We start from the raw sequence: 23,368 nt of genomic DNA on the forward strand, positions 1-23,368 counted from the left end.
TAGGACACCATAGGAACCTTTCAGTTATTTCCTTAGTCTGTGTTTTAGGTAAGGCTCTGTTTCCAATAGTTTGACTCTGCGTTGCATTAATCAAATAACCTAGGCCCCTTGTTCAATCCTGTTCGTTTTGCGGTTAAGCCTCCCTCCAAATTGTGTTCCCTTGCTTGCCAGTAGCGTTCGCTGCCTCGCTCCAAACGCCATTAACCACGCGGTCAAGCTGGAGAAGAAGGGGGCGGAGCGCCAAGAGCGAGGCGTGGCCCTGTCAACGAACCAACCAGGGCTGAGGTGAGCTCACTGATGGGCGTGGCGCGGCTTGATTTCGAAGCGCACTATATAAGCGCGAGCGCGGCGCCTTTACACAGGAGAGAGAGAGAGGGGACTGTCGATTGTATCATCACGGACTGCGCGGAGGTCGGGTGAGCGAGCGGATTGCATCATAACGGACTGCGGGGGGAGAGCTCGAGTGATTGTCATGTTACTGGGAGGACTGCGCAAGGCACGATCGATTGTATTTAACTGTGCATACGGCCTTGCGAAGGACTAACCCCCCCCCCCCCCCCCCCCCATATATAAGGTCCGAGCGCGCGCCAAAGGTACGCGCTAGCTGCTGCCCGGGTTCTCGCCACGGTACGAGTTGACACCTGGAGCCGGACCTCAACGTCTGAACCATCTGCCCGGACCTTCCTCCCCTGCCATCTGCCTGGACCTTCTCCTCCTACCACTACCCTCCCATGTAAGTCTGTCTGTTTGTCCTGGGCGTGTTAATTAAGACTGTGTAAGCTTGCCCTGTGTCCTTTTGCTCTTCTTCTTGTGCATGCCCTTCTTTCGTTTCCTCTTTTATTAGTGTAATTAATAAACCATATTTGTTCTTCCTTACCCTCTGATTTCCTCTCATTCAATTGCTTTTGTCTTTTCCTCAATTGAGTACCGGTGGCACGATTTCAGAACCGCTCAGAATCGGGTTAGTCTTTTTGCTAACGGCTCGAATCGCGGATTGCTAAACCGCTCGGCAATTTCCATCTGTCCGTGGTTCGAGCGGGAGTAATTTCCCTGCTTTGCGGAGAGATTGGCACGCAGGTATTTGGGACCCATCTTGACCAATCACCCTGGCCAATCTCGACCGCAGAGGAGCGTTATAATTTCCAGGGCTGGGGGATCGGCCAGTTTAAAAGACAAGGGGATTAACCCCCCCTTGGTAAGGGGAGTGCCGACCCCCGGATCCGCAACAATTGGTGTCCGGGAGTGGGATTTGGAACCCGAACCAAATTTTTTTTATATGTGGAAAATTTTGGTCAAAATTACAAGCGGCCAAATTTTTTATTAAAAAGCAAATTAAAATCGTGCCATGGATACCCAAGGCGATCGGATGCCGGTAGGGGAGAATGAGGAGGTAGAATCGACCCAGGACCCCAGGGAAGAATTGGGAGAGATGGAGGAGGAAGGCAATGAGGATGCAGTAGCGGGCGTTGCAGGCGCCCGAAATGGCGGCGCCTCGCACATGGCGGCAGGGGCCGCGCCCGCTGCGCTAATGGGGGTGGGCGACATGCAGGCCCTCATGGCGCAATTTATGGTGCAAATACGGGCGTCCATCAACCTGCAGAGGGACGAAGCAAGGGGTACCAGTGAGCAATTGGGAAGCCAAATTGGGAAGTTAGACAGCAAATATGGAGGATTAGAGAGCCAAATTGGGGGCCTAGAGGTCAAATTCATAAGCAAATTAGGGGTCAAATTGGAGGACCAAAATGGCCAAGCCAAAGAAATGAATGAGGGGTTGGCGAGGGGGCAAGCCCGGTATGAAGCAAGGGAGTGTGAAATGGAGGTTAACCGCAGGTTGAACGAGGAGGTCGCATTTGTACGCGACGAGGTAACGCGGCTTGAGAAGCGCGGGGTGAGCGAAGGTGAGCAAAGCGAAGTCACGTGGACGGATATAGAAATCGCAACCCGGGGTATGGAAAAGCCGGCGACCGCCGAAGTAGAGAATTTTATTTTATTAGAACAGGCGGCCGTCGAGGAAAAAGAAATTAAAAGCAAAGAAATAGTCGAAATTGGAATTGGAGAGACGCCCGAAATAGAAAAGCACTCGCGGGAGGAAAAGATGGAGCATGTGCAAAGTCTGTATTCGCTTCATGATGCCGTGTTTGTTAATCACCCCAATAAAGATTTGCAGCTGCAGGTGGTGGAGCGAAGAAGAGGAAGCACCAAGGTGAGCCGGGCTATATATGGTGCAAAAAGATTTTTCTGAAAAGTGTTTGGCGCGAGAGGGCTTTTCGCACGGTTGGGATCGAGACAGCACCCGGGCGTTTGTGGAAGGTCCTTTGTGCGTGGTGTGAGTAGGAATGGCGCGCGTGTGAGGAAGAAGAGGGTGCCGGAGCGAGAGTGTGATACCGAGTGCGAGAGCGAACGCACGTCGGAGTGTATGTGTGATGAATGGAACACAGAGAGTGAGAGCGATACAGAGTGCGATAGTGGGAGTTATTCTGATACAGAGAGTGAGTTGGTTGTGGAGCACGTGATGTGGAGTGTTACAGGGGATGTAACGGAAGAGTGCACGCCCGTGGTGGTTACGGAGTACGTAACGGGGGGGAGTGCACGGGAGTAGTGCGTGAGCGTTATGAGTGCGCCTGAGTGTGTAGGCGCGAGTAGGGAAGAGAATGCACGAGGAGAAAGTGCAATAATGGAATGCCTGGAATGCATGAAGTGTATGGAAGGCAAGAGGACGACTTGGTGTGCGAATGTGTGTAAAAGGGGTCACGTATGCGTGTGAGCATGCAAGTCGAGCATCGACGCTGACCGGGTTAGTGTCTAGCCCAACGTATAGCCGACGCGAGCTCTCGGTCCGTGCCGGGCTTTGTGGGCAGCTGGAACCGGCGGGTGTCGTAGCCGCGGCGGTTTCGAAAGAACCGCCGTGCGCGATCCGCGCCGGGCCCCGCCCTGCACGGTCGAATCCGCGCTTTGCCAGGCAAAGCGATCGGCCCAGTTTGAGGGGAAGGAGGAGGGTGCGGAGCGGCGCCCCCTTGTGGTGGCGGCGCTCCGGCCGGGCAAGGCTGGGCCATCGCGCTTGGGAGCGCAAGGCCTTGCGCCGGGATGGTGCTTGGAGCCTTGGCCCGACCAAACCTCCTCCCCTGAATCCGAATGCCGGACGGACCCAACCTGCAGGAGACCAAACCACCCAAATTCATTGCTCGGCTTTGCGAAGCCGAGCTTTGAGAATGTAATGACGTACCGAGAGGCTCAGAGTAGTGGACGGATGATAAGGATAGTGAAATTGATGGCAAATGGTATATGGTGTAGAGGGATGGTAGCTCTACCATCCCTCGCATCCATATTTTTTGGGGCACATGAGCAGTAGCTTTATGGGGTATGGCGGTGAAAACCTAGCCAGGGAGGGCTTGGTTAATGATTAGGGATCTAGAAAATGACCATAGGTAACTTGAGATTTAAGTAGTGACATTGATACCTGTAGAGGGGACGTAGAGAGATTAGTTGGTTGATAATGAAGTGGGATGTGCATAGATAAAGGGATGACTGGGGGGAGCACTAAGTTAGAGGGAAACCAGGTAGCTAGATGATGCTGTGTGTGAGAGAAATTGTGTTGAAACAAGTGGAATTGTGGTTGAGGTGTGTGAGCACAAAAGGTGTGCCAGAAAAGAGGTGTGTGGGATGAATGGTATGGAGTAAATGGAGTGTGGAATGAGTGGAGTGGAGTGGAGTGCATGGTGCGAGAGGAGTGGATGGGGGAAGGATGGACCCCTTCACGAGTAACCGGGGAGGGTAGTTTAAGAGTAGGTAGAGGGAGTAGGTAAATTGTGGTTGGGTATTGGCATCTGTGGTGCGAGAGCAGCAGAGTACTGCTTGAAGGGTGCATTAGTGGTCACACTCCATCATTTGAACACCTGGCTTTAAAACTCTCTGGTCACACGCAGTCAGTCATGGCTGTCGTCTACCGCCCTCCCAAACCACACCCATCATTCCTGTCTGACTTCTCCTACTTTCTGACCCAGCTATGTTCCCTCTCCCCCTCAATCCTCCTCCTTGGTGATTTCAATATCCACATGGACTCCACTGACTCCACAATAACCACTGACTTCACTGATTTACTCACCTGCTTTAACCTCACTCAACATGTCGACTTTCCTACCCATATCCGTGGTCACATTTTGGACCTTGTCTGCTCCACTGGATTAAATTTGCACCATCTCTATGGCTCCGACCTCACCCTCTCTGACCACTTAGCCATCACTCTGACCATCAACATCCCCGCCCCAACACCAAGGCATTATCGCACAATCAACTTCCGTAAGCTAAACGCTCTTTCACCTACCTCATTCTCATCCACCCTCTCTGAAAAAATGTCCACTTCTCCCTTCATTGACCTCCACACCCCTTCCGACCTCACTGACTACTACAACCACACTCTCTCCTCCTGCCTTGACCAGCTTGCACCTGTAAAAACCAAAACAGTTTCTTTCACCCATTCTGCTCCCTGGTTTACCCCTGAACTCCACCTGATGAAAACTCGTGCTCGCCAACTTGAAAGACTCCGCAATAAAACGGGTCTCACAGTTCACTCCCAAGCCTACAAGGACCACATACAACACTACAAAGATGCCCTCTCCCGCGCTCGCTCTGCCTACTACTCTCAAATTATCCACTCTGGCTCCGGAAACCCAAAAGCACTCTTCTCGACAATAAACAAACTCCTCCGCCCCCTGAACACCACCACCCAGTCATTCACAGTAGACAACTGCATCTCCTTCCTCTCTTTCTTCCAACGCAAAATTGACAACATCTACAACAGCTTGACCACCGCCGCACCCGCTCCCCCTCCAACCACCTGCCCCCCCTTGTCCTGCCATCCCCTGTCTCGGTTCTCCCCAATCTCCCCTACTGACCTCTCTGAACTCCTCATAGGAATGAAAACTGCCACCTGCACTCTTGACCCCATCCCCTCCAGCTTTGTCAAAGCCTCCCTCCCTGCTCTCTCTCCACTTATCATTGCAACAATAAACTCCTCCCTGTCTACAGGCATCGTCCCACCTTCCCTCAAAATTGCTGCTGTTACCCCCATTCTAAAAAAACCTGGTCTAAACCCTGACACCCTAAACAACTTCAGACCCATCTCCAACCTACCCTTTCTGTCAAAAGTTTTGGAACGCGCTGTAGCCACTCAACTCAAACATCATCTCTCTGCCAATAACCTGTATGAAACATTCCAATCCGGATTCCGCTCCAACCACAGTACTGAAACTGCTCTCCTCAAAATCACCAACGACCTTCTCCTCTCCTCTGACGCTGGCAACCTCAACATTCTCGTCCTCCTCGACCTCAGCGCTGCCTTTGACACCATCGATCACACTATCCTCCTCACCCGACTTGAATCCACCTTTAACGTTACCGGCACTGCCCTCTCTTGGATTAAATCATACCTCTCTGACAGATGCCAGTTCATCTCCATCAATAACTGCAAATCCCCCACTGCTCCCCTCCCCCAAGGTGTCCCCCAAGGTTCAGTTCTTGGCCCCCTCCTCTTCATCCTTTACCTGTCCCCCCTCCGTCACTTAATCCGCCGTCATGGTCTCCAATTCCACTGCTTCGCCGATGACATCCAGCTTTTCATCTCCACCAAGTCCGTCTCCACCGACACCCACTCTATCCTGACAAACTGCATCACTGAAATAAAATCCTGGCTTCAAATCAACTTCCTCAAGCTTAACTGTGATAAATCTGAAATAATCATCATTGGCCCAAAAACGCTCACAAAATCCACCCATAACTTTGCCCTCAACATCGACGGTATCCCAGTATCCACCTCCCCTCACATCCGGAATCTTGGCGTCATCTTTGACGAAACCCTTTCCTTCGACAAATACACTAAACAGATCACAAAGTCAGCCTTCTTTCACCTGAAAAACATTGCCCGTCTCCGCTCATCCCTCTCCTCCACGGCTGCAGAAACCCTCATCCACGCCTTCATCACCTCCCGTCTGGACTACTGCAATAGCCTCCTCTATGGTTCACCCTCAAAAATCACCAATAAACTCCAATACATTCAGAACTCCGCTGCCCGTCTACTCACCCATTCCCGGACCCGTGACCACATCACCCCCGTCCTTTACAAGCTTCACTGGCTCCCCATCCCCCAGAGAATCCAGTACAAAATCCTCCTCTTGACATACAAAGCCCTCCATAACCTGGCCCCATCCTACCTGGCTGACCTCCTCTCCAGACACACTCCCACCCGCAACCTCCGCTCTGCTGGTACCAACCTCCTGACCCCCTCCATCCGGACCAAATTCAGATCCTGGGGGGACAGGGCCTTCTCCATCGCTGCTCCCACCCTCTGGAACTCACTACCTCACACCATCAGAGACTCATCCTCACTCACCACATTCAAAACATCACTAAAGACCCACCTGTTCAACACTGCATTCAACATTCAACCCACAGCATTTAACCCCTGACTATCTCTTCTCCTTCTCCCTCCTTTTGCTTTAAATATTTCCCTATTGATTCTTGTCTTTTTGCAATTGTTGTTTTCATGTATTGTTATGCATTATGTTTGCCACTCTGTCAAAGCGCCTTTGGGCTTCTGGAAAAGCGCTATACAAAATAAATGAATTATTATTATTATTATTATTATTATTATTAGTGAAATGAAATTGGCTGGGCGTGTGGCCTGTTAGTGAGAATGGTTGGTTGGGCACTCCGCCACTGTTAGTCTGTCGGCCAGGTGAGGCCGCAGGTAGGCTCTGGGAGCCAGTTAGTGTTCAATGGGGCCCGAGGATCCGGAGAGAGGACCCGGGTAGCCCGACGCCAGAGAGGGCGGTAGGGGGTGAGAGAGCCAGAGGGCCTTCCCCCAGGTAGGTTAGGGTGAGGAGCAGGTAAGCTCGGGAGGCAGCTGCAGTGGTGGAGGTGCGCAGGTAAGTAGACCTGCTAGGGGAGCCACACGACCCAGCCCTGAAATTGTGCGAGGGCACAGGGAGTAGAATCGGGGGAGTGAGACCCAAATTGGTGAGCGCCACAGTATGTTCAATGGGAATTGGTTTCTAGAACCACATAGTGTAATGATGGCCAATGGATTGGCAGGGAGAGACCCCGGGTAGTGTAAAGTGTGTTAAAGTCATTTAGAAGGTAGTTTAGGATTGAAAATCTATTCGCACCATCCGCACCCACTTACCGAGGTGACAGACTCCACACCGATTTTGCAAATGTTTGGAATGGTGAGACACATCATGACGTGGGGGTGGCATTGCGTTTGTGATTCCATCTCTTCCTCCCTAGGAGGGATTGATGATAAATTTGGTTTAGAGGGATTGATGACGAATTTGGAATTATGGGTGACGTGGGGAAGACAAGACGATAGCGACGGATTTGTAAATTGTGCAGATACGGGGTAAGGGCAAGGGTAGATTAGGTGACGAGGGGGGACGTACGGTAGGGACGAGCTTTCTCGGCTCGCTCTCCTGCGCACCTCACTCTGCATTGCCTTGTATTGATGTGTACCTTTGCGCCCGAGCACCCCGCTTTGTCTTCCTTCCCCACTCATGGACCGTGGTCTTTGTATGCCGAGGGGAAAGTGTGCAGGTGTCGCAGTTGTGCGCCCGCACCCTCGCTGCTTGCCTGCCTGGACCGGTACACCACCTATGGACCACACGTTCTGTGGCCGAGCCCACTTTATGGACCACACGTGTTTGTGGCCAAGCCCACTTTATGGACCACACGTCTGTGGCATGGCATCTCTGCTGGAAATCTTGCTTGCGGACCACGGTCAAGGTGGCACCTATGCCAAGCAGGTGGACCACCTTAGTTGGCCCCTGCTGGCCTTAATTTAAAAAAAGGAGTGGACGCGTTTCGTGCCCTTTTTGTTTTATTGACCAAATAGGCAGCAAGCAAGGAAAACGCCCAGAAACATCGGCCCAGCAGCCACCGGCCCACCTGAGAAGACGCCAGTTCATTTACTTATTGAAATGTATGACTGTGCACTTGATGGTGCTTTTTTGTGCATAGTGGTGCTTTTGTGCTTTGTGGTGCACTGCAATATCTGATTGTGCATTTCTGTGCACGTGGGTATGGTGTATCGGTACAGTGCAGTGCATGACCTTTCCTCTTTTTTTTAAACCATCTGCTTTTTGTCTCCCAAAAGACAGGTCCTGGGTTTTAGTGTAAATAATCCAAATAGTAGTACTAGTCTTTGTAAATAATGCTCCCCACCGTAAATGTCGAGTTTGAAAATTAATTCCGAATTAGGTTATTCTGTGGGCGTGAATCTGTTAGGTAGAATGCAACGCAGCAGGCGGGACATATCTAGTTTTTAAAATGTCGCACTCAGGGTGAGGTTAATACGAGAGGGTAACTACACCTAAGTGTCACACATAATGGTAAAAGATATCCCTTGTGGAACGGCCCGGGACGGGTCTGGAGAAAGGGAGGGTGCTGTGTTGCAGTTTTTAGAACCTTCACTTTGTAAAATAATAAGCCTTGTAAATAATTCCCTGTAAATATCCACATCTTCCAAAGGTCAAAGGACGCACCCTAGTTAGTCCATATTGCAACACGTAGGACACCATAGGAACCTTTCAGTTATTTCCTTAGTCTGTGTTTTAGGTAAGGCTCGGTTTCCAATAGTTTGACTCTGCGTTGCATTAATCAAATAACCTAGGCCCCTTGTTCAATCCTGTTCATTTTGCGGTTTAGCCTCCCTCCAAATTGTGTTCCCTTGCTTGCCAGTAGCGTTCGCTGCCTCGCTCCAAACACCATTAACCACGCGGTCAAGCTGGAGAAGAAGGGGGCGGAGCGCCAAGAGCGAGGCGTGGCCCTGTCAACGAACCAACCAGGGCTGAGGTGAGCTCACTGATGGGCGGGGCGCGGCTTGATTTCAAAGCGCACTATATAAGCGTGAGCGCGGCGCCTTTACACAGGAGAGAGAGAGAGGGGACCGTCGATTGCATCATCACGGACTGCGCGGAGGTCGGGCGAGCGAGCGGATTGCATCATAACGGACTGCGGGGGGAGAGCTCGAGTGATTGTCACGTTACCGGGAGGACTGCGCAAGGCGCGATCGATTATATTGAACTGCGCATACGGCCTTGCGAAGGACTACCCACAACCCCCCCCCCCCCCGCCATATATAAGGTCCGAGCGCGCGCCAACGGTACGCGCTCGCTGCTGCCCGGGTTCTCGCCACGGTACGAGTTGACACCTGGAGCCGGACCTCAACACCTGAACCATCTGCCCGGACCTTCCTCCCCTGCCATCTGCCTGGACATTCTCCACCTACCACTACCCTCCCGTGTAAGTCTGTCTGTTTGTCCTGGATGTGTTAATTAAGACTGTGTAAGCTTGCCCTGTGTTGGGCTAGCGCTAGGGTGCCGGCTTAGGATCCTAGGATCCTGGGTTCGAATCCCGGTCGATCGCTGAATTAATGCCAGGGGGGTTGACTCAGCCTGTCATCCTTCCGAGGTCGGCTAATTGAGTACCAGTTCACTGGTAATTCCCTGTTCGTCGTTAAAGGCGGCAAAAAGGGTTGGTGTCAGGAAGGGCATCCGGCCGTAAAACATTGCTTCAAAAAGGGGACCAAAAAACAACAACCACGGTTCCCGAAAAAGGCCAACCCCCGCTTTGCGGGGAAAAATGGCCTCTAAAGGTGGTTTTTAAAATAAGCTTGCCCTGTGTCCTTTTGCTCTTCTTCTTGTACATACCCTTCTTTCATTTCCTCTTTTATTAGTGTAATTAATAAACCATATTTGTTCTTCCTTACCCTCTGATTTCCTCTCATTCGATCGCTTTCGTCTTTTCCTCAATTGAGTACCGGTGGCACGATTTCAGAACCGCTCAGAATCGGGTTAGTCTTTTTGCTAACGGCTCGAATCGCGGATTGCTAAACCGCTCGGCAATTTCCATCTGTCCGTGGTTCGAGCGTGAGTTATTTCCCTGCTTTGCGGAGAGATTGGCATGCAGGTATTTGGGACCCATCATGACCAATCACCCTGGCCAATCTCGACCGCAGAGGAGCGTTCTAATTTCCAGGGCTGGGGGATCGGCCAGTTTAAAAGACATGGGGATTAACCCCCCCTTGGTAAGGGGAGCGCTGATCCCCGGATCCGCAACAATATATATATAAATTGGGATTTAAATTTAATTCAAAATTTGATCCAGACGTCTATTCTCTTTGAAACATTCAAACCGACAGAGGTAGTTATTTATCACAGCATCTGTAGAATTTTCACCCTTTTACTTAACTCCGTTTCATTGTTATTTGGTGGAGCAAAAGGTCAACTGAGCTTTATAGATATTTAGATATTGTTTCAATTTTTCCAATATGGCAGCCATAGCATGTGTCCAATGACGTTACAATTATCATAAATAATTAGTGGTTGAAATCAGTAACCTGAAATGCAAATAGTCTTCAAAGTTTAAGTTAATCGGATTAAAATTGACAATTTTAGAAATTTGGCCTATTTTGACCTTTTTGCCTATGTTGACCTCTGTTGATCGATGTTGTTGTTGGTCGATGTTGATCTCCAAAATAGATGGTGGTTGAATTCAGTTAGCTGATATGTAAATCCTATTCAAATTTCCAGTCAATCGGATGAAAATTGAGGATTATTTGATGAAAATTGAGGAAAATTGATGATTAACCTGGGTTATAAAAATAAAATGCATGATGTCAAAGAAAGCTGGTACCATACAAGATGCATCGGACAACATCCTGGGTGAGAAAAGGAGTGCAGAATGAAGAAATAAAAACAAAATAAAACCGTGGGGTGATGGGGGTGCGGTGACAATAAATGATGAGCAGAGAACTTGCATGGGAAAAGTAATGCAAACTCACCTTGACTAACTAAAATCCAGGACAGCATGACGGGGAAGGAAAAGAGCAAAAGTACCCGTGAGATTGAGCAAAGAGAACGGTGAGTTAACAGGAGGTACGATTCAAATGAGGCTACTTACCGGCTTTTTTACCAAACTCTCCCTCCAATTCGGCATCAGTCGCGCTGAGTGGCAAGTCAACCGTCGTCATAGTAACAACTTCGGCCAAGGCCTCTTCTCTTAGCCACGCCACACGTCCTGGTGGAATGGGCTCCGGTTAACAAACCTGGCTGACTGACAGAGCCAGCATTCCCAAACCCCCGACCTAGGGACACGGGTTTGCTCTGACATACGCACCGGGCTGCTGTACGAGGAAGAGAGAGTCATCGGTGGTTTGCAAGAGCAGGCGATAGGCAGCCATGTTGTCTTTTTTGAGATAAGCATTTATAAACATCTGGTAGAACAACAAAGAGGACAAAGTTGCAGCGAATGAGGCAGCAAATCAAACGGACGTCAAATTAGGGCAGATGCACAAACAAATTTAAATATAACATAATAGAATACGCGACACAGCAATCGGGCTTGGATCTTAACACTAACAGAGCTGTTTTTCACAGACTCTTCAGTGATTTTCGGGCGTCAGCCGTCACACACTCGGGCGTCGGCCGTCACACACTCGGGCGTCGGCAGTCACACACTCGGGCGTCGGCAGTCACACACTCGGGCGTCGGCCGTCACGCACTCGGGCGTCGGCAGTCACGCACTCGGGCGTCGGCAGTCACGCACTCGGGCGTCGGCAGTCACGCACTCGGGCGTCGGCAGTCACGCACTCGGGCGTCGGCAGTCACGCACTCGGGCGTCGGCAGTCACGCACTCGGGCGTCGGCAGTCACACACTCGGGCGTCGGCAGTCACACACTCGGGCGTCGGCAGTCACACACTCGGGCGTCGGCAGTCACACACTCGGGCGTCGGCAGTCACACACTCGGGCGTCGGCAGTCACACACTCGGGCGTCGGCAGTCACACACTCGGGCGTCGGCAGTCACACACTCGGGCGTCGGCAGTCACACACTCGGGCGTCGGCCGTCACACACTCGGGCGTCGGCCATCAAGTCGTGCACTTGTGCATTCTGTTGAGGTTTCCTCACCTTGTCTACGGTCTTCAAAGCCGTTTCCACATTAAAGGTCATCGTTGAATCGACAAACCTCAGGCCACTCTCACCAGAGAACAGACTGCTACTGTATGCCTATGGACGCAAAAGCACAATGAGGTGAAAGTTTTTCACAAGACAGCACTCGCTCATCATCCAATGAGAGACTCGAGTGCTGTTGCTGTCCAATTGACCAGTTTCCTAACATCACTGGCTCTGTTGGAGCTCTGTGTTTATAATGCCTTCTCTATTCTGTCACATGGCATGTTTGTTTATACCTTTCATAAAACAAAGAAGATCGTCATCAATCATATGCAGCACGTGGCTGTGGGTTGGCATCAGTTCTCGCAGGGGCACGGCAGTGTCGCTGATGCAGTGCCCCCTTAAAAAGTTAGTTTAAAAGTTAAAAAGTTAAAGCAGGAATTTGTTCAGGATGCTCGTCTACTCTTCAGGAAGGAAACCGTGGGATCCTAAAAGTGCAGCAACAAGGAGATGCCCAGTTTCACATCCCTTTGAGGGACGGCACACCCATTGGTGCCTCGCCCTGCCTGAGAGACACCAGGATGACAGTTTATAGCCGGATTACGATTAAAACCCAAGCTAGACAGGTCAGAGGTGAGTGTGCGTCCATCTAGTCTATCCTGCCAGCCAAAGAAAACGAATTGTGAGCAATATGTGCCGAATGAATAGAATAACTCACGAGAGTGCAGACTAATCAAGCTCCTGTGTCTGCGTGACATACACGATGCCATTACGCCATTGTGCTTCCAGAGAAAACCCACCGTGCTGTTTTTCTGTGTCAGAGTGACAACCGTGCTGAGGCCCGGTCCCACTGCGACGAGCTGTAGCAGGTCTGTCTGGACAGTCAGAGTTGTAGTTAGTATACGGGGAGGGAGAGAGTATTGCGTAGAATTGGTCGAGGAAAGAGAAAGACAATTGTGTGCAAGAAGAAGAAAAAAGAACAATCACCTGTTCAAACACCTTAAGGACCGTTACATTTCCATTGTTAAATCCCAGTAGAACAAAGGCTTTGGGACCCAAGCGCAGGATAAGAGACCTCGGTCCCCATGCTGTCCCTCCAGATCGTTCCCATGCTTCGCTCACACCCCACAAGACAGCACCGGCAGAACTTGGCTCCGGAACGAGTCCCAAAGAGCCCAGGGAGACATTGGACGAGAGCATGATTGAGCTTGATGAGAGAGGGACAAAATACAGGTGGTTGGGTAAAGATGATGTGTGTGGAAGACAAACAAGGCTTGCAGCATCACAAGGAGCACACTCTTTTATAAGAGAAGAAAGTCCAGCCGGTGCAGTTGTCATCGTCTGTGGGAAAGAAAGAACAGAAGCTACTCAGTATAAAGGAAGGAAGAATAAGAGAAAACAAATTTCAAAAGGGAGGAAATACAAATTAATTAAACTTAAGTGGAGTCGATGGCATGCCTTTCATCGCAAATGCCCACACTACCCAGTACCCACCTAAAGCAAAGTGGAATGATGGCATAACGTTTCACCAGGAATGAATCGATATCAAATTTAGAGTGAATTTTTTTTCCTCCATTTAGACCCATGTGACTCTAAGTCCCCACTCCCTGGGGCATGAACCGGGGGGTCAAATCCAAAACATCGTTACATATTTAATGCGTCTCCCAATGTTGATTGCATATACCAAGTTTCATTTCAAAATGTGCCCGGATTTGCACTCTTTGTATTTGACCTTTTGACCCTACATCAGGGGTTGGGGCCAAAAATGATACCGCTCTTGCACCTTCTTGCCACGTGGTGATCATAACCACCAAGTTTGGTAAATTTCTGCCCAACCGTTTAGGACGACATTGCATGACGGATGGCGGACAGACAGGTAGAGCCCAGCCGATTACAATATTTCCCGTTTATTTTTCAAAAAGCGGGGTGGGGAGAGGGGGGAATACAATTAATGAAAAGAAGCTCAAACTAGACACAATTTGACGTCGTGACATCGACCGATATGCCTCCACCCACATCACGTCTTTGTTTACTCTAACCTAAAACCTCAAGACCATTTGACCTCAATATCTAATCTGCTCATATGCATCATGGTACTACATGTACTTAGTTTAGTTCAAATCCCACAGCCAATGGTATCACATCAACAGGAGTTTTAATGTGACCTCTGACCCTTGACCTTTTGTGACAAATAATCTATCATGGATGGATGCACTGTGTAGAATTGGTAGCGGAATTGGTAGAGTTGGTTTATACATACAGTACTTGTACCAAGTTTGTCAATCTCAACAATCTCAACAAGAAGGCTAACCCCCGCTCTAGCAGGGAAAATGGCCTTTAAAATGCATGTTGTTGTTGTTGTGTGTTACCAAGTTTGATTGAAACCCCTTCAGCTGTTCTCAAGTATTAAACTTTTACCTAGCATGATCCCTGACCTTTGACCTCTTGATGCCGAAATGGAAAATCTAATCCGATCATCTTTGTATCATATATATATATAAATACACTACTGGTCAAAAGTTTTAGAACACCTCAATTTTTCCAGTTTTTATTCAAATTTACACAGTTTAATGTCCAGTGAATAACCTGAAATGGTACAAAGGTAAGCATTAAAGTGCACGAGGTTAAAAACTGCACGAGGTTAAACTGCACGAGGTTAAAAAAAAAGTTTACGTTAGCAAAAACGGGAAAATAATGTAAATTGCACAGTTATATTGTAAAAAAAAAAGGTCTTCTTCAGGGAACAAGTAATGGGTTAACAACTTACAGCTGTTCTGCAGCAATGTAAGTAAATTAAGCCTTCAAAGTTGATGAAAACAATTCCTACAGGCGTCCCAACCTCTGCTGATTACTTGATTACAAACCCCCTGTCTGTATAAAAGCAGTATTGGAACAGACTGTTATTACACCCTCTGAAGCATTATTTGAACAATATTGCACTACAGGAAGTAGTACATTGGAAACTGGAGGAAACTCTGACAGGAAGAGGTCTGCGAAGAGGTCTGGCAGACGCAAAGCCACAACAGAATCAGAAGACAAGTTTCTGAGAGTCAACAGCTTGCGTGATAGGCGGCTCACAGGACAACAGCTTCAAGCACAGCTTAACACTGGTCGAAGTAAGCAAGTCTCAGTTTCAACTGTGAAGAGAAGACTTCGAGCTGCAGGTTTGACAGGTCGAGTGGCAGTAAGAAAGCCATTGCTAAGATGGCAAAATAAGAAAAAGAGGCTTGCCTGGGCCATGAAGCACCACCAGTGGACTACTGAAGACTGGAAGAAGGTCTTATGGACCGATGAATCAAAATTTGAAATCTTTGGTTCATCACGCAGGGTTTTTGTACGCCATCGAGTAGGTGAAAGGATGGTTCCTCAGTGTGTGACACCAACTGTCAAACATGGAGGAGGAAGCGTGATGGTCTGGGACTCATTTGCTGGATCCAGAGTCGGCAACTTGCACAGAGCGACTGGCACCCTGAACCAAAAGGGCTACCACAGCATTTTGCAGCGCCATACAATACCCTCTGGTATACACCTAGTTGGTCAGGGGTTCATCCCACAGCAAGATAATGACCCTAAACACACCTCCAGGCTGTGTCAAAACTACCTTCGAGGAAAAGAACAAGACGGTAGGCTTCAAATCATGGAATGGCCAGCACAGTCTCCAGACTTAAACCCCATCGAGCTGGTTTAGGATGAACTGGACAGAAGGGTGAAAGCAAAACAATCTACAAGTGCAACACATTTGTGGGAACTTCTGCAACAGTGTTGGGAAGAACTTCCCGAACAATATTTGATTTCCATTGCAGAAAGAATGCCACGAGTGTGTTCGGCGGTAATATCTGCAAAAGGTGGTTACTTTGCCGAGTCAAAATTTTAAATTAAATTTTGTTAAACAAAATGATTCTATGATTTCTTTTTTATCTCCAATTGTTTATTTGTTCTATGCTTTATTTCAGAGTACATTGAGACATTAAACTGCGTAAATTTCAATAAAAACTGGAAAAACTGAGGTGTTCTAAAACTTTTGACCGGTAGTGTATATACAGACTTGGCATTTAATATGGAATATATTTTTTTGGGGGGGTGAACTTACTTTTCAGGATGTCTTAGAACCAAAAGTTCATTGGAATTATGTTGAAATTATTCTAGATTTTGTTAATGTGACCTTTAAAAGAAACAAAAACCACATTTGACATTTCGAAACAAATAAATTGATCCTTGAAAGTGATGTAAACTGATACAAACAACAACAAAATGCATTTCAAGGCCATTTTCCCTGCAAGAGCGGGGGTTAGCCTTGCTAATGACAATTAGCCCATGACAATCTTCTCCATTTTGCCCTATTTTCTGCATCTCTCCTTGTTAACCCCCTTGCCCGCATGTCTTCTTCCACCGTCTTCAGCCAAGTCTTTCTCGGTCTTCCCAGTCCTCGACTTCCTTCTACATTTATTTCCATCACTCTTCTCAACCAGTCACTTTCATCCTTCCTCAACACATGACCAAACCATCTCAACCTGTTCCTCTTCACAGCATCAATCACAGGCTCTATTCCCATCATCTTTCGCAATTCATCATTTGTCTTCCTCTCTCTCAGCGACACTCCGCACATCCACCGAACCATTCGCATTTCCACCCTTTCCAGCCTTCGTTGCTGCTCTACATTCATGACCCATGTCTCGCTCCCATAAATCATAACACTTCTCACACATGTAGCATACACCTTTCCCTTCAGCTTCAACGACACTCCCCTCCTCATCAGCACGCCACTCAGTTCCCGAAACTTCTTCCATGCACATCTCACTCCAGCAACCGTTGCCGAGTCTGATCCACCTTCTCCATTCAGCATGTCTCCGAGATAGCAAAATGTTTACACACCTTCCAGCTTCACGCCGTCTCCAAGATCCAACTCAACATTTCCTCCATCTGCAGCTCCCTCTGTGCACACCTTACATTTGAATGTAGCTGCCACACTGGTTAATGACCCTCTCAGACCACTACATTTTTGATGAACCCACTCAGCGCACATTGTACATTGAATGGAGTTCACTCCGACACCCTTCCTACACACAGCACATGGCCACTTCCCAGTTCTTTCCACCTCACCACATGCTTTACCACTTGCCATCACCTTCGTCTTTCCGATATTCACCTTCAGACCTTTTGTCTCCATATTTTCCTTCCACTTGTTCATCTTTTCCTTCAGTCCATCCATACTTTCCGCAATCAACACCAGATCATCTGCATACAACAACTCCCACGGTAAACCCTCCTTTACGGTCTGAGCCAGCACCTCCATCACAGCTACAAATAGTAGTGGACTTAGTACCGACCCCTGATGCACTCCCACCTTCACCTCAAACTCACCACTGTTCCCGTCCTTCGTCCTTACAGCTGTGCGCGCTCTATTGTACATTGCCATCACAACTCTGATCAACCATTCCTCCACTTCTAACATCCTCAATGCCCATGTCAATACTTCGCGTGGAACCCTATCGAATGCTTTCTCCAGATCAACAAACCCAAGAAACAACTTCTGCCTCTTCTCCATGTACTTCTCCTGCAACTGCCTCACAATAAAGAGTGCGTCTGTCGTTCCTCTTCCTGGCATAAATCCAAACTGCATTTTGTCGATCTTCACCTTCTTCCTTATCCTCCTCTCCAACACCCTTTCCAATACCTTCATTCCATGCTCCAATAACTTTATCGCTCGGTACGAGCCACACTCCAGAGGGTCACCTTTCCCCTTGTATAGAGGGACAAGGGTACTCAGTTCTCAATCCACTGGAATGCGGCCTTCTTTCACCACCAGATTACAGATCTCTGTCATTCTCTTCACACCCCAACTTCCTGCTGCCTTCAACATATCTCCCACAACTCCCGTCGGCCCTCCCGCTTTTCTACTCTTCATTGCTTTTATCGCTTCCTCAACTTCCTTCTCATTTATCTTCTCTGCCGGTCCTAAAACTGGGTTACTCTCTATGTTGCCATCCCATTCATTCTCTGTATTCAACAGCATTTCCATATATCTTTTCCATCTTCCTTTAATTCCATCTGGGTCCACAACGATTTGTCCCACTTCATCCTTCAAGCAACTCACCCCCATCACATCACACCTCTCTTTCGCTATCTGCTTTGCAATCCTGAATACCGCTCTCTGACCCTCTTCCGAATCCAAGCGTTCTCCGAACATTTTCCTACATGTCTCCTGCGCCTTTGCTACCTCTTTCTTTGCAGCCTTCCTGGCTGCCTTATAACTTTCATGCTCTGCTGTTTCTGCTCCCGTACCCTTTGCCTTCTGCCACTCCTTGAACTTCTTCCTCTTCTCGTCAATCCTCTTTCCAACTTCATCATCCCACCACCATGTTTCCGAGTGCCTCGGTGGTCCTTTTGTCCATCCACATACCTCACCAACGGCTCCCAACAGACTATCTTTCATTGACATCCAACCACTTTCAAGCTCAACCACATCATCCTCGACCCGAATCAGCCTCTCTTTTAATGCCTCCCTTACTGTCACCTCTTTCAACCTCCACACCTTCATTCTCGGTTGGTACTTCACCCGCCGAGCTTTCCTCGCACCTTTCACCCTTATGTCGCAGACAACCAAGTGGTGCTGTGAAACAGCCTCCTCCCCCGGGATCACCTTTGTGTCCCGGAGGTGCCCCCTATCTCGCCTATGCACCATCAGGTAGTCAACAGTTGTCGTCGACCCACCTAAATGATGTAAACTGATATCGAACTCAATTCACTGACAGTACTGTGTTAAACTTCTGTACGTTTTCCAGAAGTATCTCTTTATTTTGCACATTAGCCAAAGTTTTTTTTTTAACAAAAACAAAAGTTAAATTACGACTGGGATTACGGACAGTAAAATTACAGTTCAGTATGTCGTGTAACCCCCATGAGCATTCAGGAGAGCACGTACACGTTGAGGTATGCTGTTCACGAGATTTGCCAAGGTTTGGACAGGAATCGCTTGCCATGCAGTGACAATAGCCTGCTGCAATTCATGCACAGAGGTCGGCTGCTGGTCCAAGTGGTCGATTTGACGCGTTAATTCTGCCCACAAGTTCTCTATCGGATTCATATCCGGGGACATGGCAGGCCACTCCATATGCTCTACACCATGGTCAGCAAGAAAGTGTTGGATCATGTGAGCACGATGAGGCCGTGCAATGTCATCTTGGAAGACAAAGTTTCCTCGAAAGGCTGCATGAGCAAATGGAAGCAATGTTTCTTCCAGAATGGCCCTGTACTTGAACTGGTTCAGGTTTCCATTCAGAACAACCAGGTCAGTTTTGCCCCCTGCATGAATAGCAGCCCAAACTGTCACCCCACCACCTCCAGCTTGGACTCTTGGCACTATACAATCTTTGTTGTCGGCTTCATGCACTTGTCTGTGCACTCGGACGCGGCCATCTTGACGATAGACCAGAAATCTAGACTCGTCACTGAAGATCACGTGATTCCAGTGTCCTGGCTGCCATTGACGGTGCTCTGTCCCACTGCAATCGGCGCTGGTGGTGTTGTCTGGTCAGGCGTGGCTTTCTCAGGGGACGCCTGGCACGATAGCCTGCTTGAACCAGTCGTTGATTGACTAGCCTTCTGGATACAGGCACATTTGTCAGTTGCTGCCACTCAGCCCTAAGCCGATTAGCTGACTTGGTACGGCCATTGCGGACTAACCGGTGCAGCTGGCGATCATCCCTCCTTGTGGTTCTGCGGGGACGTCCTGGCCTCGGTATTGGAGTAGGGACACCCTTCTGAGCATTTCGTTTCAGGATCTTTGACACCTGATCTTGAGTGATGCCATACTGCTGAGCAATAGCACGCTGTTTCATGCCGTAATTTCGTAAAGCCACCACTCCATGACAAACAGCATTGTCGAGTTGACGGACCATCTCCAGAGGAAGCGGCAATAACTTTTGGAGACGTGCAGCAGTTGTTTTCCACTAATACAGAATGCAACAACGCTTGTATACCCGACTGTGAAGCCAATCATCAAATGCACCTGTCCGTACATTTTGCCACGCCATCTGTGATATAATCCTGTTGTTGACTTCTTGCTGCGACAGACAATCAGTGACATGGTTCTTTTAACAAATAAATCACCAAAGTGTAAAAGAAACTCACCAGATTGATATACTGAGTTAAGAAAGTAAACCCAAGTGAAGAAAAAAAATAAATTCATATTCAATGCCAAGTCTGTGTGTGTATATATATATAATTATATATATATATATATATATATATATATATATATATATATATATATATATATATATATATATATATATATATATATATATATATATATCTATATATATATATATATATATATATATATATATATATATATAGACGACTGGAAAGGTTGATGCGGTGGGCAAGAATGGGCTTTAAAGCAAGAAAGTCGAGGAGTGTGGTAGTGAGACGAGGAGTGGTGGATAATATGCACAGGTTTGAGCTGGGAGGGGAGGTGGTTCCATCATTGGTAGAGGCCCCTGTGAAGAGTTTGGGAAGATGGTATACAGTGGAGTTGAATGATGTGGGAAGAGTGGAGGAGGTGAGGAACAAGCTTTTGAGAGGTTTGAAGAGGATTGATGGATGTGGTTTGCCAGGTAAGTTGAAGGTATGGTGTTTGAAGTTTGGGTTGATGCCACGAGTATTGTGGCCATTGATGATGTATGATATTGCAATTGGGCATGTAGAGAGGATGGAGGTTGTGGTGAGTGGGTTTGTGAGGAGGTGGTTGGGAGTGCCACGCTGTTTGACGAACATTGCCTTTTATGGTCAGGGTGGAAAACTCCAGTTTCCCTTGACATCATTAACCGAGGAGTTTAAGGTGGTGAGGGTGCGGGAGTTAGTCAGGTTCACTATGTGAACAAATATAATTTCGTTCAAAATTTTGGTAGATTAGCAAAACTATACATTTCTGGAATACTCAGAGCATGAGGAATCCAAAAATTAATGTTTGCATTTGCATAGACACCTTTGCGAAAATGACACTCAGGACAGTGATGAAGAGTCAGGTTAACTATGTTAACAAATATAATTTCGTTCAAAATTTTGGGAGATTAGCAAAACTACACATTTTTGGAATCATCAGAGCATGGAGAATCCGAAAATCAATGTTGGCATTTGCACAGACACCTGCATGGCCGCCATTTTGGATTTTCAAAATGGCCACCATAAAATACATATTTTGCGCTATCTCGGCTTCTAGTCAACCGAGAGACTTAATTAAATATGCTAATCCTATGTTTTCTGGGTCAAGGAATCCAATAAAGGCCTCAAAATAGTGCTCAGGATTATACAAAAGCAACAAACAAAGGTAATTGAAAACCATTGTCTTTATATTTGTGATATAACTGTATTACATAATAAATGATATTGCAAGTCCTTTGAAGTTATAGGTATGGGTTTATAAAGCAATAAAGCAGCCTTGTTAGTATCAGATTGAACTATAAGTCCTATACACAGGATCTACTAGGTCTACACCGTTCAGGAATATGCTTTTACAGATCTTCATCACTGTCCTGAGGGTCATTTTCGCAAAAGTGTCTATGCAAATGCAAACATTAATTTTTGGATTCCTCATGCTCTGAGTATTCCAGATATGTATCGTTTTGCTAATCGACCAAAATTTTGAACGAAAAAACATAGTGAACCTGACTAAGTTCATGATGTTGTGGGATTCACGTGATAGTTTTTATTTATTTTTTATTTTTTATTTATTTTGTGTATACAAGATCGAGGCTCGTGAAAGAGCGAACATTAATCACACAGAAAGACAAACAGACACATGAAACAAATAACATCGGGAGCAGTAGACAAGATGGGGAGAGAGGGGGAAGGACACAAACACAACATTTGAGAGCAGGGACCGAGAGACATGGAGACATCGAGAGAACTGTGGGAGGGAGAGGGCTTTGGGGGGGAGGCATGGGAAGGGGGGGGGGGGGTGGGAGAGGTATAAAACATATGGACACTGCCAGGACTTCCAAGAAAGAAGTTGGAATTTCAAACAAGGTGGATCTGGGGTGAATTAGTGGGTGTAGAATAGATCAAGGTTTTGGATGGGGGAAGATAAGAGATGGTGGTGAACAGCTGTTTTAAAGACCTGGAGGGAGGAGTGTGATTGAAGTGAGTGTGGGAGTTTGTTCCAGAGGCGGGAGAAAAGAGGAACGAAAGAGTGAAGGTGAGCAGAGAGCCGAGATTTCGGCAGTTTAACCATCAGAGGGTGGTTGGCAGATCTTGTGCGACCTGTAGGAATATTTGGGGGACAGAGCACAGAGAGAGCTGGGGGAGCAAGGCCGAAGAGGGGTCGGTAGAAGACAGAAAGACCACCAACCTGCCTGCGGTGAGTGAGTGAAAGGCCCTCAGAGATAGCTTCATCGCGGGAGATTCCAATGATTCTGAACGCTTTGGATTCAACAGCGTGAAGCCGAGCCAGGTGTGAGGCAGGAGCACCAGCCCATCGGGGAGAACAGTATTCCATTGAGCTGCGGATGAAAGCCTTGTATGTGGTGAGGAGCTCAGGTGTGCCGAGGAAGGACTTCGCACGACGGAGGATGCCCAGTCGGCGACTGGCTTTGGAGGCCAGCTTGGAAATGTGGTTTTCCCAAGAAAGATCATGGCAGGTAGTGAGACCCAAAAGCTTGAGCGACAGAACTTCTTGGAGAGGATTGTTGAGAAAGTAGATGGGAGGGTTGTCCAGTCGATCTTTTCAGAGAGACATAGTAAGAGTGTGAGATTTGTCAGGATTGAAAGACATGTTCCACTTGTTTGACCAGTCTGTGATTTTGTCCAGGTCTTCAGAGTGAGGAGGCTGCAGACTGCCGATCTGAGGGAAGAGGAATTGGAGCGGCAGAGAGTGGAGTCATCAGCAAAGAGATAGAGAGGATTTTCCAGAGAGTCGGAGAGATCATTGATAAATACCAGAAAAAGCACAGGGCCCAGCACACTGCCTTGGGGAACTCCAGCCTGAACAGGAGGGGAGATGAGAGAAATCCATTCAGGGCCACACGTTCACTACGACCAGAGAGGAAGTCCGCAAGCCATGCATGGAGATTTCCATGGATACCATAGGAGGAGAGTTTGGTGAGCAGAGCTGGGTGCCAGACCGTATCGAAGGCACGTGATATGTCAAGGGAGACAGCTCTGATTTCCTGTTTGGCATTGAGGACCTCCATCCATTGTTGAGACAGCAGAAGCAGCATGTCCAGAGTAGAGTGACCTGGTCTGAAACCAAATTGATGATCAGAGATCAAGCCATTGGAGAAGAGGAAAGATTTCATATCCGAAGCAATGATGGATTCCATGACTTTGCTGATAATTGGGAGCAGGCTGATTGGTCTGTAGTTGCAAGGATCTGTTTTTGCACCTTTTTTGTGTAAAGCGGTAATGTTTGCTGATTTCCAGGATGC

General features: G+C 47.9%; 1 protein-coding gene across 1 annotated transcript in view; it reads right to left on the reverse strand.

The window, feature by feature from the left end:
• The window catches only part of EMC1 (ER membrane protein complex subunit 1), a 71,244-nt gene that overhangs the window by 34,556 nt on the left and 13,320 nt on the right, over positions 1–23,368 (reverse strand). The window contains exons 7-11 of the mRNA XM_078771568.1: positions 12,930–13,283; positions 12,743–12,817; positions 11,958–12,056; positions 11,167–11,263; positions 10,951–11,067 (exon numbers count right to left, since the gene is read on the reverse strand). Of these exons, the coding sequence (XP_078627694.1) occupies positions 10,951–11,067; positions 11,167–11,263; positions 11,958–12,056; positions 12,743–12,817; positions 12,930–13,283 (742 nt within the window). The remainder of the gene's footprint in view (positions 1–10,950; positions 11,068–11,166; positions 11,264–11,957; positions 12,057–12,742; positions 12,818–12,929; positions 13,284–23,368) is intronic.

Source organism: Myxine glutinosa, chromosome 2, assembly GCF_964187855.1.
Source record: "Myxine glutinosa chromosome 2, kmMyxGlut1.1, whole genome shotgun sequence".
Lineage (NCBI taxonomy): Eukaryota > Metazoa > Chordata > Myxini > Myxiniformes > Myxinidae > Myxine > Myxine glutinosa.